Source organism: Pteropus alecto, unplaced genomic scaffold (assembly GCF_000325575.1).
Source record: "Pteropus alecto unplaced genomic scaffold, ASM32557v1 scaffold20, whole genome shotgun sequence".
Classification (NCBI taxonomy): Eukaryota; Metazoa; Chordata; class Mammalia; order Chiroptera; family Pteropodidae; genus Pteropus; species Pteropus alecto.
This window is the reverse complement of record NW_006436298.1, coordinates 45,232,363-45,248,605: the sequence shown is the minus strand read 5'-3', so window position 1 is coordinate 45,248,605 and position 16,243 is coordinate 45,232,363. Positions and strand designations below refer to the sequence as shown.

The window sequence follows — 16,243 nt, the reverse complement described above, 5'->3', positions numbered from 1 at the left end:
GGAAAAAATAAAAGATAAATTTTATTTTAGGCTTTAACTAGCATTAAAAAGTATGACAGAAGCAAGATAGACTTTTCACAATAAAAACATTAAAAAATTCAGAAATTGTTTCAACCTTTTAAAAGTTTCTCAAATATATCTGATTATAATTTAAAATCTTTGCTTTTACTATTATAGTCATTTATGAATGAAAGTGTTTGAATTTTATGAATTCCATTCATATTAGTAAGCTTGATTCAATCAACACTTTCAGATGATTCTTCTTCATAAAATCAAAAAGCTTTACCGACACAAAATTTTGAACTCAAAAGTATAAACAGACATATTCATAAAGTTAGTTTATTCTTCCTTATCGCTTCAATAATAGAGCAACTTTTACAATTATATTTAAAAAACTTAAAGAGTCTAAACTGTTAAATGAAAACTTTTTAACAGAGCACCCTTCAGTATATCTTTTTTCTTTTATATAACTGTACTTTTTACCTTACGTATTAAACATTTAAAAAAGATCTTGAACCTAAAAAGTTTTGGAATATAACTCTAATTATAATACTGTACATTTAATTAATTATTTCTTTTACATGTTCTCGATCACTGTACAAAGTCTAAACTGTTAAATGAAAACTTTTTAACAGAGCACCCTTCAGTATATCTTTTTTCTTTTATATAACTGTACTTTTTACCTTACGTATTAAACATTTAAAAAAGATCTTGAACCTAAAAAGTTTTGGAATATAACTCTAACTATAATACTGTACATTTAATTAATTAGTTCTTTTACATGTTCTCAATCACTGTACAAACTGTTGCAAAACAAAACATTACAAATAAGAAAATAAAATTGTTTCATTTAGTGATAACCATAGTTGACAATGCAATGTAAACATTTAGTCACTCAGGTTATTTTAGTTTGTTAACAAATTCTAAATCATTTTATAACATATAATATTATATGACTTATATTTTTAATTAATGATACATTATGAGTATTTTCCAGGTCATGTAACATTCTTTTAATACATACTTTTTAATGGCTACATATTGTTTTATGGGTATTAACAATTTATTCAACTAACCCTGTTATTTCTGAACATTAGGGTTGTTTCCCACTTTATTACAAACATCCTTACACAAAAAGCTTTAAATACATCTGAACACTTTCATAGGATAAGTTTATAGAAGGAGAATTAATGAGTCAATGGATAAAAACTTAAAGACTTCTGCAGCATACACCTATTGGCATTTATTTCAAAACTGCCTTCCAATCATCCTCTAAGTTGTTTCCCCATAGGTTCTCTGAAATTTAAATAACTTATGAGATTCTCTCATAAGTTTGTTTCCTCTTTTTCTCAGCCATTGGAATTTATTACCAAGATTTAGAATCCATATTTTGAAGGTTCTCTTTTCTAAGTATTCATCTTCCAAATGAAGAGTGCTGGAAACAATTCTCAAACTGTATGTTCTGATCCTAAAGTAATAAGATATCAATTTATTCATACAAATAAAAACACCTGATTTAGTTATTTAAGTTATATTCTCCTAAAAAGACAATGATATGAAAAGAGAAACGTTTTTATTAGGTCAAATGCTCTGAAAGATAATGTCACAAAACTTTAAACTTTTAATATAAATTTGTGACCAAAGAAACACACAATTGTTCAAACAATTTCAAATCGTCCTGCTTTACTTACCAGTTGGATAGCTATCATGAGAACTGTTTTAAGAGAAAATGTTCGGTCACACAAGTCAAACAAATCCTCCAAACTAGGTCCCAGCAGTTCCAGCACCATAGCGTTGTATTTACCACAAGGACCAAAATAGTAAACTTGAGGTATACCATCTAGGGGAAAAGAAAAAGCAGTTTCATAATATCTTTATCTTCAATATCAAACTTTTCTTCCTAGAAAATCAATAAACAATACTTTTTTTTTTAATTTTATAGTTTCAAGAATTATAGCAGTTTTTACTTTTCCACACGATAAACTTTTCCTGACCCAGCCTTCTCACTGATGTTCACAGTGTAGCCTGGTTACACCTCTAGGGCAGCTGCAGGATTGAACTGCATTACAGACAGTGCTTCATTGTTGGTCTCTTCCACCTCATCATAGACAGGAAATGGACATTTTGGTCTTATATTTCCATTACCTAGAGAAATGCTTGGTACTTAGGAAAGATCTGAATTTTATTGAACAAAGGAGTCAGTGTTCTCTTTAATAACCTCATGTAGGGATAATGCTAAAATCACCCTTCCAAATTCCCATCCTCTGGTGTACACACCCTGTATAGTCCCTTCCCCCTAAGCATGGGCAATATTCTCAGATTTCACTCTTGTGAACAGGTTATGCTATATGGCAAAGGTGATATAATTATTGCCCCTATCGGTAGACTTTAACCAAAAGGGAGGTTATTCTGGTGGGCCTGACCTAATCAGGTAAGCCTTTTAAAAAGATGGTCCAGAAGTCAGATATTCAGAGCAGCAAGGAAGCTCTCCTGTCAGCTTTACAGAAGCAAACTACCAGGGAATGACCTAGGAACTGAGGTCCTTGGTCCCATAGCCACGAGGAAGTGAATTCTGGGACTAACCAGAGAGCCTGGGAGAGGACTCTGAGCCTCAGGTAAGACTGCAGTCCAGATTTACGTCTTGATTTCAGCCTGGTAAAACTCTGAATAGAGGATCTAGCTAAGCCATGCCTCGACTCCTGACCCATGGAAATTGGGAGATAAGTTTCTTGTTCTATGACACTAATTACTAAATAATTCATTATTCAAAAATATAAAATAATACGAACTCCAAATATAAAGTCTAACTGCACAGAATCATCAGTATCTTCTTTTTTAGAACTAAAAGACTCTCAACAAACATAAAATAGGTGATCAATATATCTTACCTTTGCATTTATCTATTTATTTGTCTCGAGAAAATGAACTTCTATCTTAAATGTCTTGGTTTTACTTCCAAGTGGTTTGGTTTTTTTAGAAAGAAAAAAGAAGTCTTTTGAAAATATCATAAAACTTTTCCATTCTTTTTAAAATAGTTTAGGGAACATAACTTCATTCTTACTGTTTACTCTTATCATTTTGAATATTAAAACAGAAAACATTGAACTAGAAGCCAGGTCAACTAGGTTCTCAGCTTGTCCTAAGAGTAACCAACCATTCAACCTCTCAAGTAGGCTTCAGTTTGCTCATTTATCATATTAGTAGTTTAGATAAGACCAGTTTTTCTCAAATGTGAATGAGTGAAGAAGCAAAACATCTGCGGATAAGGAGGTAAGATAATATAATCATGGCGGGAGGAGAACAAGTTTAAATTGCATACATTGCTATCCCCTCTCCAGAAATAGATTCTCATACACCCCTCCATGTGTATATGTCAGCACCCCCACCACAAACACACACATACACCATACACCCCTCCATGTGTATATGTCAGCACCCCCACCACAAACACACACACATACACACACACACACACACACACACACACACACACACAATTTCCCTCTGCCACTGGGAATTATTATCTTCATCTGAGCCACCCTTCCCTTACCAGAGCCATGCTTGTCATATGTGTGTCAGATCTACCCCTCATATGTGTAAAAGCAGAAAAAGAAGTTTAGAAATTGTGGATGAGAGGCTCACTAAACTTTATTCCAACTCTGAAATACTGTTTTTACTATGCTATGTACATTAAGAGCTTGGCGTAGAAATTAAGACTTATCAAGAGCTCTCAGCTACTAAACTTTTAAAATAATTTCTACAATGACTATTTTCCACTCTAGACCACCGAAAGTTGTTAATTTACTAAAAATTAACAGGTGATTTCCGCTTTCTCTTTTATATTTAAAAAAATTTTCCAAATTGTTATGAGAAATATATGCTGTTTTTGCAATCAGGAGTAAAAATGCACATTTAAAAATTCTTCAGGGATCACAAAGAAAAACTTGAATTAGAAAAAGATGTAGACCAAATTTATTTAATCCATGTATTAATTTTAACTGAGCTAGTATTTCTCAAACACTCTCCACAATATTTAGTTACATAGCCTTACTTCTAATCTTAACCATTAACTTCATTTTGGGGTACTTAAGAACAAAGCAAAGTATACTATTCAGATTCTGTTGCTCTATAAGTTTGACTTCTCCCCTCTCACCATACCTCCCTAACAAAAGGAACAGATCCACTCCAAGGCCCAAATTTACTTTGCCTCACTTGGTTTGAGCTCTTCTAAGGCTACATTCCAAAAAATTTCTACCTTGGTTCTGCCACCCAAGTAGGTAAACTTTAATTTCTATTTAACTTTCAAGTCTTCTCTTTTTAAGCTATCTCATTAAGCATGACCCTCATTCATAATTCTTCACACATTATTTCTGATAGCCAAGAAGAGGTATGCATAAGTAAATTTGCTCTGCTATACTTCATATAAGCCAACTCACTATTGGGAGGAGAATTACTGTGTACCTAACATGCACATTCAATCAAGCTATATACATACTATACCTTTGGGTTTCTAAAATAACATCGTGAAAAAGACCAGTAAAGGGACAAAAAGAAACTACTTCACTTTTCTCTAAAATGTCCTTTCTTTAATGGTTTCAAAGTATCTCAAAATTATGTATCTCTATTTTACGGGCCAATTCCATGAACAGCATTACAATTCACTGAGTAAATTAAACAGACACTTAGCCTCCAATTTGAATGAAAATATCTCAACTTTACCATACAACATAATTTTACTTGAAAATATGACTCAGTATAGATCTTCGGTGAAAGAAAAGAACGAAAGAAAGAAGAACAAAAGAAAGAAGAACGAACGAACGAAAGAAAGAGAGGGAGAGGAAGGAAGGAAGGAAGGAAGGAAGGAAGGTAGGTATTTTTCTAAATGACTCCTGAGATATACTATTTTATGAGTCAATGAATGCAGAAAATTCTTAGATAACTATTAATAATGTATTTTGACACAAATTTTGGCACTGAGGTAATAGACTTACTTTTTTTTAAATCAAGAATGTAAAACAAACACTGTAAAGACCAAACTAAAATTTGTAAAGGCTCAACTAGAATTTCTTTTCCATAACAAGTCTCAGTAGTTTTCTAACACTGAGAAAGCAAATTAAATTGTTAAGAGTTAGGAAAACTTGCAACTAACAAGCTAGGGAGTATCCTACACATAAACAAAACAAAACAACTACAGCATTAAAAATATGGTAATCAAGATCACAAGGAAAAGTGTTTTTGGAAGGGAGAGAAGTGAGAGAAAAGAGAGTAAGAGAGAAGAGAGAGGCTCAGAATGAAGGCTTAGAAGGCAGAGCAACAAAGGTACTAAGTTATTAGTTTTGTCTCTTGATCAAAGTATTTGGCTACTGAATTACATGGATGTGATCCAACTCATGGGCAAAAGCAAGCTTTTGTATTTGTTCTTATATCCAGTGAATTTTCAACTATAAACTTTTACTCCACCCAATTCTAATTGTTCTAAAATTATTTTTGAGACTACTATAAAAAGCCATCCATTGTGAATTCAAAGTTAGTTCTGATCATTTCTAACATCACTAATTTTCAGGGATGCTTATTAGCATCTCTAATTTTCAAGACAAGCATATTTTTTTTCCCCAAGAAAAGCTCAAGAATGGGCATGAATACAAAATTCACATATTATCTGAAAATACAGTTTTACCCTTATTCTCCCAAAATTAATTTTACTAAATACTTCATTTTATATTTCAATATTCCATTTAAGTGACAAAACAACATTAATTCATTTAAGTCACAAAACAACTTTAGGGGGTCTAACATTCTTAAAGAGTGTTTAGTACTTTGTGTTCCTTATAGGTGGGCAAGAGTTAGGCATACATGAAATTAAAAGAAATATCACAATGTTTCTTTCCATTTTCAGGTCCAGTAGTATTTATGTAGGAAAGATTAGAACAAAAGAACTGGTATTCTTATTAGGAAATTTAAACTTCAGAGATCTGGTTAAGAAAATATAAAATCTCATTAGAAATATTAAGTACAGAATCATCACATGGCTATGTTCTTTTCCAAGGAAGTTTTGCTTTAAAGCATTCTTAACTTTTAGTACAAATGCATATAGGTACTCCTAGTTTAGCAATGCTCAACATAAATCTGGAGACACTTGGGGACAGGGGTGGGTGGTCCCTGAGACTTAATTTTTAGGAGGTCAGTGACAACAAAATTATTTTATAATTAATTATAAATAACACTAACACATTATTTACCTTTTTCACTCTGTTCTCACAAGTGAACACATTTTCCAGAGGCTACACAAGCTGTGATATACGACAAAGGACTGAATGCAGAAGACATCAGAATCTGTTTTCTATTGATCCAGACATCAAAGAGATATGTAAAATATCTAAAACATGGCCACTTTTCTCACATTTTTTTATTTGAAAAATACAGTTGTGATTTTAAAATATTATATTTAAATAAATTAATTTAGTAAGATTTTTATATTTGTTTTAATTTCTCATATGGTAACTTCGATAGCTATAATCCACAATAAGAAAAGTTCTCTGGGACCTTCAAAAAGTTTTAATAGTATAAAGGATGCTGAGACCCAAAAATTTGAGAATTGCTGCCCTACTTGAATAATAAGCTCTGATATGAACAAACAGGTACAATGAGTTCCAGACTCGGTAACAATCATTCCATTAAAACACCACAGCACTCACGTTTAGTAGCAAAATTTTACCAATTAACCCCAAATCAAAGGAATAAAGCCACCCCACTGTAAACAAGACACAATCGTCCTTTCTGTGATAATCCTATTTGTACATTTAGAAATTATTCTAAATTTCAGATTTTTGTTAACACCAAATTCAGTAGGCAACGTTCTAATTAGTTTATTCACTTAACTCTCATGGTTTTTATAATATTTTCTTTTGATTTTCTCAAAAAGAATACTTGGAGAGCAGAATTTCTTAAATTTCTTAAATTTTTAAGACATAATCAGAGTAACTCTAATCTGGCAACTCAGTGAATAAAAAGAATTTCAGATATTACTTTATGTGTATATCCACATTTAAAAGGCTAATGCTATTACCCACAATCTTTCCCCCAAGTGAACAGTATGATAAAATTTCCATACATTACGGAATTACCAACATTTATTTAGCTGACAGAGCTAAATAATCTTGAAAAGAATATGAAAATGGAGACATCTATAAATGAGAGCAAAACACATAGGGAACATATAAATCCTGACTTTTTAACAAGGCACAAAGAAGGCAGAGGGGTCAGTATAAAGAAGGAAGAGAAGCTCTTTTAACAGCTCTTAGAAGGCAATATTATGCAGAGGTATAATTTTAGAAACAGTGACTGCTGCTATTATCCAATTACATATTGTTCAGAACTACATAGTTCCAGGAATATCAAAAAATCAAGCCACTCACTTGAGAAACAATAACTTAACATATGCGTGGTCTCAAATAGTATATTTAACATCATTTCTATAGATAAGAGATTTGCCATGAATAGTAATTTATGAGAGAAAAAGATTTTACTTCTTTTGATAAGTAATAATTTAACAGAAAAAAAGGTTAGTTTACTTTCTGTGATAAAGATACCAGCTGATAAAGAAATTACAATAAATAAATAATTGCAGTTTCCCCCCAATATCACCTATTTCAACCACCTGATGTCAAGGAAATAATTTAATATAAAGAAGCATTACTCAGAATCACAGACCTTCAAAGAAAATTTCCCCATAAACTTCAAAATATTTTCCATGCATTTTCATGAAGTATCAGCAATTCGACTAAATTTTTTTAAGTAAATTTTAAAAAATGGATTAATTCTAATAATTTAAACCTATTCTTCTCTAGAATGTATTATTTTTAGATGACTGAATTGTATAGTTCGGTTAATTAAATAACTATCTGCACATCTCCTTGCTTTACCATTTCTGTTAATTTAAAAAATACTCATTACTGATTTTTTTCCTTCTATTTCTAGAGCTCTAAAATGAGGAATCAAATTTACCTCATCGGAGAATAATAAAAATTAAATTTTTGAAATTATATGACTGTCAGAAATAGAATAAACTCAAAATTTAATATAACAATTTTGTATATTAAAATATCAAACTTTAAACATACAACCACAGAAGTTAAAAAGCTATAGGAAAATTTGGAGATTTTTGTATCGCAACTTCACATCTAATAAAAGAAAACAGTCTATTATTCTCATTTAAAAATTTATCAATTCAACCATTTACCAAATACCTACAATTGTCAATCATTCTTCTCAGTTTCAAGGATAAAAAGATGCATGTATTATTTCACTGCCCTCAAAGAGTTTAAATTTTAATGGAGGAGATAGACATAAGCAAATAATGTAACATGATATGATAAAAGAAAAATAAAGATATATTCCAAATAATTTCAGGTCAAAGAAGCAGCTTTTCTGGAGAGAAACAAACAGATATCAGAAAATGCACTGCAAAAGAGGTGACATTTAGCTGGGGCCAGAAGAAACAAGGAATTCATTGAGAAAGACATTCCAGAAAAAAAGAACAGACATGTGAAAATCATAAGATCTATTCAAGAAAAAGTAAGTTTAGTGCAAAAAGTGAGTCATTAGAAAGAGAACGAAATTTGGACTTTATGCTAAATGATAACCCTCTACAAGTAATGAAGATTAGGAGGTGAGATGTACAAAAGGAGGCACAATTCAAAGAAAAGTGACAATGGAAACCAGAAAAGAAAGAACTGACAGAACTTTCTCATTATGCCGAAAGGCCAAAATCAAAGATGACTAATATTTTCAACTTGAATGGGTGTGCCACTAAGGGAACAAGATAAACCAGAAGAAGAAACAGGTCTTTTGGAACAGAGAAAAATCAGAGGAAAAGTAACAGGAAAAGAATGTAGAGGGCAAAATTCTAGGTATATTCTAATTTCTGATTCCAGTAGGAACATACAGTATGACTAGATTTTAAGAATGGATGCAGGAGATAAACAATTGGAAGTTATCTTTAAAGAGACAGTAATTTCATCCTTTCCTCCCTCACTCTTGTTACAACATATCCAAGACCATAATGATGAAAGCCACATACTAAAAATAGGAGCAGGAAACTAGAGAGCCTGATTCCTTACTTTAGAGAAGCTATATAAACCCTACAATTGTCCACCCCGAAATTCCTTGTTTATTTTTCCTCACATAACATCCCTTTACTTGTTTAAGATACTGCTGTCATGATTTTTGTTACTGACAGTGATATTCATTTCTACCCAACGCAGTCAGTGGTCAGCATAGTTTTGTCTGTTCTTCTCTTGTCACTCTCTATATTCTCCCCTGGGAGATCTCATCCACTTCCCTAGCTTGAAAAACCATCTAGATCTATGAAAAACCAAATCTAGATCTTCACTTTACTCAAAAAAATGCTGAATGGATATGATAAAACAAGACTATTTAACACCTTAAACTTCTGCTATCACAGAAAGTAATAATGGCATAAAACAATATTCTAATCCTATGGAAAGCTAAGTAATATAAAGAGTCAGCCCTTCATATGCATACTGCAGTAAGTTGTATAATCCTACTATATGTAACAGTTTCAGTGAACAAAATAAGAAAGAAAAAAGGGATATTGTTAGGCAAGTTAAAGAAAAAAAAGAGACACATGGAGTTAGAGAAGGATCAAAACCCAAACACATAAAAGTAGGTAAGTTATATATTTTTCACAAACATCTCATTAAATAATTCAGAATAAATCTATTTTAATGTATATTTTCATTGTATAAAATATACATTATATAAAATTTATCATTGTAACAATTTTTAAGTGTACAGTTCAGTGGCATTAGAAACATTCACACTGCTGTGCAAACATCATCACTATCCGTCTCCAGAACTTTTTCATCATCCCACAGTGAAACTCTGTACCCATTATGCAATATTTCCCATTCATCTCTCCCCTCAGCCCCTGGCAACCACCATTCTGCTTTCTATTGCTATGAGCCTGACTATTCTGGGCACCTGAAATAAGTGGAATCACACAGCATTTGTCCTTCTGTGACTAGCTTATTTCATTTAGCATAATGCCCTTCAGTTCATTTATATTATATCTTGTGTCAGAATTTTCTTCCTTTTTAAGGTTAAATAATATTCTATTATATGTATATACCACATTTTGTCTATCCATGCACCACCCATCAATAGATACTTGGTTTGTTTCTACCTTTTGGCTATTGCAAATAATGTTGCTAGGAACATGGATATACAAATATCTGTTTGAGTCCCTACTTTCAATTCTTTTGTGTATATGACCAGAAATGGAGTTGCTGGACCAAACAGTAATTCTACGTTTACTTTTTGAGGAATAGTTACACCGTTTTCCATAGGAGCTGTTCAATTTTACATTCCCACAAAAGATGCACAAAGATTCCAATTTCTCCACATTCACACCAACACCTGTTTTCTGGTTTCTGGTTTGTTTTTCATCTGTTTGGTTGATAACAGTGACTCCAATGGGTCTGAAATGGTAAGTTGTTTTTTTTATTTTTGATTTACATTTCCCTAATGATTAGTGATATTGAGCATCTTTTCATGTGCTTATTGGCCATTCATATATCTTTACATAAATGTATGTTCAAGTCTTTTGCCCATTTTTGAACTGGATAGTTTGTATTCTGGCTGCTGAGTTTTAAGAGTTCCTTATATATTCTGGATATTGATTAAATATATCTATTTTAAGAGTTCTTTATATATTCTGGATATTGATTAAATATATCTATTTTATAACCTATTGTATTAGGTTAATTTAACCTAAAAAACAAGTTATAGGTTAAATTACTTTGAATGGCCTGTTTATGATTAGGAGCAGTCCAAAAACAATCTTTTCAAATATCAATTGCAAAATCGAATTATTTTAAAGTCAACAATCTCTCCACAAACAATTAAATGCTCTTGTTTCTACAAAGCTTACATGGGTACTCAAAAATGTTTTAAAAATTCATGATTGATAAAACATTAACAAGTAACCAAAATTCACATAATTCATATGATATACTCAAACATATGGATACACTTGTCAGAGTTTCAGAGTCACCACAATGAACACCTTCAGGCAATACCATTCATATTTCAATCTATGTAATGCTATGCCATGGAGCACAGGGGAGCACCCTTATATACACAGACTATCCTGGAAATGGTGGTCCCTGGAGTTGTGTAACACTGCAGCTCAATGGCATTCGAGTAGTAAAAGACGTATGTTTAATTTTTAATATTACTATCTCATGTAATTTTTTAAATTAAAAAGGCAGAGAATGTAATAATAAAAGTGCACCTTTAGTATTCAATGACTCCCTAAACTCTAAATTGACTTATTCATTCTTAACCAATTATTCATTTCTATTATTCACTATTATTGATTTCTATTTATTTCTATTATTCATTATTATTCATTTCTATTTTTCCAAATGATAATTTTACTGCTTAAGCATATAAAAAGGTTGTCTTTAACTTTCCAGCACCCAATCTTCCTTTTTCTGATAACATTTCAATTTCTCATTAGGCAACAACCTCTCCCCAGTTACAGGTAGCTCTTAGAAAAAAAGAATGCAAAATTGATAATGTATTAAGAAATAAAGAGCTCTATCAACTAGAACATAAATGTGCTTATAAAAAGACACATAAAAATTCATCTTATTAAATTTGGGGAAACAAAATATCTCTACCTATAAGAAACTGTACATATAAAAATCATTACAGTTAGTAGAATAGAAATGGAAAGAAAAAATAGAGCTGTGAGTCGTTTAAACATAAAGGAAACGCAACATAAAATAGGAAATTTTCTCATTAATTTTTTCCAATGACACAAAATACCTACTCTCACTTAGATTTAGAGTTTATGTAAAAATATATCTATATCACTGTAATTACTACACACTTGTGGCTTATAACAAAAATTTGTTTTCTCACTGTTCTGGAGGCCAGAAATCTGAAATCACTTTCACTAGGCTGAATCAAGGTGTTGATAGAGTCTAAGAAAGACTCTAGAAGCCTCTTCTAGATTCTCGTGGCTGCCAGAATTCCTTGGCTTATGGCTCTATCACTGCAATCTCTTCCTTTGTAGCCACTCTACCTTCTCCTCTTCTGTGTCCCTCTGCCTCTCTTTTTACAAGGACATTTGTGATTACATTTAGGGGCCACCCAGATATTCCAGAATAATCTCCTCATCTCAAGACCCTTAACTTAATCATTTTTGCACAAGTCTTTGCTCTAACATTTAAAGGTTCCAAAGATTTGATATAGATATATGGCCCTTTCATAGGGCCATTTTCAGCATACCACAATGTCATAAGTCATTTCAATAACTATAATATTGCTAAAAAAAAAAAACTAAGAATATGGAAGTTATATTCATCTTATATTCTCAAATTAAATTTTTTCACAGTGTTTTCTACTCATTAGTACCAATACAAAAAGCTCCAAATATGTCCTATTTAAAATAAAAAGGGAACATTAAGACTCTAGTAAGAAAATGTCTAGTAAGTGTAGTCTAAAGGAGTTATTCACTTTAAATTTAAAACACTATGCTTTGAAACCAAAGAGCTATTATCATAACAATCCATTTTATTACAAATTTAAAAATTAATACAAGCCTTTACCTCCAGATCCTAACTGCTTGTAGAATCTATATTCCAAATGTAGCTGTGGTGCTCTGGATTTCATGGGCTCCTAGTAAAAAACAAACACAATAACAAGTATTTAAGTTATTAAAAGATCACTAGACCCCAATTCCAAATGTTATACATCTTGGGGTCAAGTCTTATAAAATGTAATATACTATTAGACACCTTTCTCTCTCTAACGTTAGAGCCATATAAAAATCAACTTTATTTTTTTTAAATGTATAATGAATGTACATAATTTTTGATGTCATAATGTACATAAGATTAAGTGGCTATTAGATCAAGCATTAGGGAAATTTCTATGATTGATTCTTTGACCTTGAAGAAAAGTAAACTCCAAACATTCATAACTAGAGGAATGGTGACCCTTACTTTATTTCTCCTGTCCCCAGGAATTCAGCTCTGAATTCCTGTGTATTTCTTCTGTAAAGATTCTAGGTTAAAGTGAAGTCATAGAAGAGTAAGAAAGAACAAATATGGGTATAACAAAAATTTTGACAATAGCAACAATACATTTAAATTTTTAGTTGGGATATAGCTTACAATAAAACAGTGTATAAACATTAGATCCATGACCTTTGTTAACTGTATATAACCGTGTAACCACCACCTCCAAAAAACCTTTTGAACATTTTTATCATCTTTCTTTCAGAGGTAACTACTTTTTGACGTCTATCACCTATGGATTAGTTTTGTCTGTTATTCGATTTCATGTAAATGACATTATACAGTATCTGTTTTATATGTACGTGTCTCACTTTTTTCATTCAATATAATGTTTTTGAGTTTCATATAGAGATACACATACACACAGACAACTAAAACAAAAGCAACAAAGATTTTAGATATAAGATATGTGTGAAATATCTGTAAGAAACAGCAAACTAAAAAGGGTAACAGGAAATTTGAACAAGATCCATCAAGAAAGTAAAACAAGGTAACAAAACTTAAACATAAAACCAACAGAACTTCAAGAAATTTAAAAAAAACAACAACAACAACTACTCTGTAACAATCGAAATTTAAAACTCAATTTGTCAGCAGATTAACACAACAGAAAGAATTTGGACACTGGAAGATAGATAGAAAAATGTCTATGGAATTAGGAAATTATGTAGGATGCATCTACATAAGTTATACAGAATGTGTCATAAAGAAAGAAAAAAGGAAAATACAGAAAAAAAGATTAGAGATCTGGACAATACCATGTGAAGAAGGTCTAATATGCATTTGATAAGACTCTCGGGAGGAAAGGAGACAGAAAAGTGAGCAGAAGCAATAAATGAAAAAAATAATCGCTATAACCATTCAGGAATTGTTGAAAGATAACAAACCACAGATTCATGAAGAATATGAATCCCAAACAGAATAACTAAGAAGAAATTTATACCAGCACATATCATAATGAAACTATGACCAATGACAAAAACTTCATATAAGGAAATAGTAAAATCCCCAGTGGAACGTTTATAATCATAAAGATTATAAAAGAAAACAATCAGCTGAGTTCTTGAGAAACAGGATACTTAAAAGCACAGACACTGAAACAAACTGTACTGGGTTTGAATCCTGAATCCACTATATTTACTAGCTGTGTGACTCTGACACTTTCTAAAGTCTGTGTGACTTTCTATATTTTTCAGTTGCCTCAATTATAAAAGAGATAAAAAAAACTTTATCTTTCTTATATATATATATTTACATGTTACATAATATATTAAATAATACATATAAATACATATGTAATAAATAATTAAGGGGATAGTGATATGGCACAAAGATAAACTAAAAAGATATATATCTCATACACATACATATATACATATGTATATATGTGACTTAAAACAGTGCCTTCCACATAGTGAGTGCTATATTAACTATAATTTTTCAGTTAACTATGTAAAAGTACCTAACCATAAGATGTAATTAAATAGATAACTTATTTAATCACTAATATTCCCTAGGTAAAAACAGAAACCCAGCTCTTAGTTGAGTCAATTCAACTTCATTCTAGTACTTTACTAGCAATAAAATTTTATTATACACTATATAACAAAAGTTACCTCACCACAGGTCGACACTTTCATTATTCATGAAATACAGGTTGTTATATAGGTGTAAATAAGATGTGAGGATGGTGGCTGAGTTCATTAACAAATTATCCTGAAACAAAGTATCAATCTGAACTAGGATAATGTTAAATAAAGATAAAAACCTTTATAAGAGATAGCAGAGGTGAAAGTAGTCACTAAAATCTGCTCTCTGAACACCATTATCAAATAATGAATGCCTTTATTTATACCAAAGTACTAAAATCAGAGCAATGAAGGTATACAGACATTAACATTTTCAAATGATTCTTTTAATGCAGGTTCTGAACAAAATTATGTTATCTGTTATAAACAGTTGCAATAGAAACAAATAAAAAATATGTAAGAGTAAAGACATACACACTTGGTAAACAAAGTACTAAACTATGATCCAACAGTTTATGTGAAAAATTTTCTGTCCTGTCAATATATTTTTTGGATGAATATGAGGCAAACATAACTATATACTATACTTCAATCAAAAATTACCAGACATAGATCCAAAAATACTCCCAGTTCCCCAAAGAACACCAAATAACCACAATTATTATATGTGGTGCTGATCACTGTACTTTAAAAAGGTAAACAGAGAAAGAATGTCAAAAAAAAAAGAAGAAAAATAATTAAGGAGATAGTGATATAGCATGAAGATACACTAAAAAGATGATATATGTATGTATATGCAAGAAGACTGACATAATAAATGTTTACTAAGGCATCAATGGTATCAACAGAGTAAACAAGTTCCAAATCTGAAAATAACAGGACTAAGGGTCACCACTTAATGACTGAAACAGACAAGGAAAAGTCAGCCTAGTGCAGTGGCTCCTGTTTTATTTATAATGATTAAGGCATTCTGAGCCTGGAATAGTAAGATATCTCATTATAAATTAGAAATTAACTCTTCTTAAGTATTACTGAGAGTTTGATTGATTGTGTGTAGTGATTATTACGACTCTACCTCTGATTAACAGTGATGATCTTAATGAGATGACCTAACCTGATTTTCTGTCATAAACCCAAAGACCAGGTAAATGCCACTCCCAAACCCAGTATCAGCCCGCCAGACTTCTGGTGGCACCACAAACCCACTGTGCATCTTATTTGCCAGTGAAAATAAATAGCATTAGTTGCAGTGAAATATGGTCTGTACTTACAAAGATACTTAAAAGTTAGTATGGTTTTCTAGCTCATCTCAAATGTTTTTCTTTCTCCCACTCGCCTCTTCCTGTAATCATCTCTCTTTATATAGTAATCTCACATTACCCTAATACAGTAGCAATATTGGCAGGGATAAGATTGAGAATGGCAGGCAGACTGGGAAAATCAAAACTCAGGGAAACTTGGCTGGTAAACCAGATAGAAAATTTGTGCCAGAAGAAAGTTATGTCTTAGAAAAATTCACAGATCTCAACTCTTCCAAAAGAAACTTATCTTACAGCTGTCATACCGGGCACATTTAGGACTTCAGAACAGTCCCACAGAATTTGC

General features: G+C 31.5%; 1 protein-coding gene across 10 annotated transcripts in view; it reads right to left on the bottom strand.

Moving 5' to 3' along the window:
• CSNK1G3 (casein kinase 1 gamma 3) overlaps positions 1-16,243 on the bottom strand; it is a 91,980-nt gene that overhangs the window by 39,087 nt on the left and 36,650 nt on the right. For all 10 annotated transcript variants that reach the window (XM_025047780.1, XM_015590502.2, XM_025047781.1 and 7 more), the window contains 2 exons: positions 12,639-12,708; positions 1,692-1,840 (listed from right to left, as the gene is read on the bottom strand). In XM_025047780.1, coding sequence (XP_024903548.1) covers positions 1,692-1,840; positions 12,639-12,708 — 219 coding nt within the window. The remainder of the gene's footprint in view (positions 1-1,691; positions 1,841-12,638; positions 12,709-16,243) is intronic.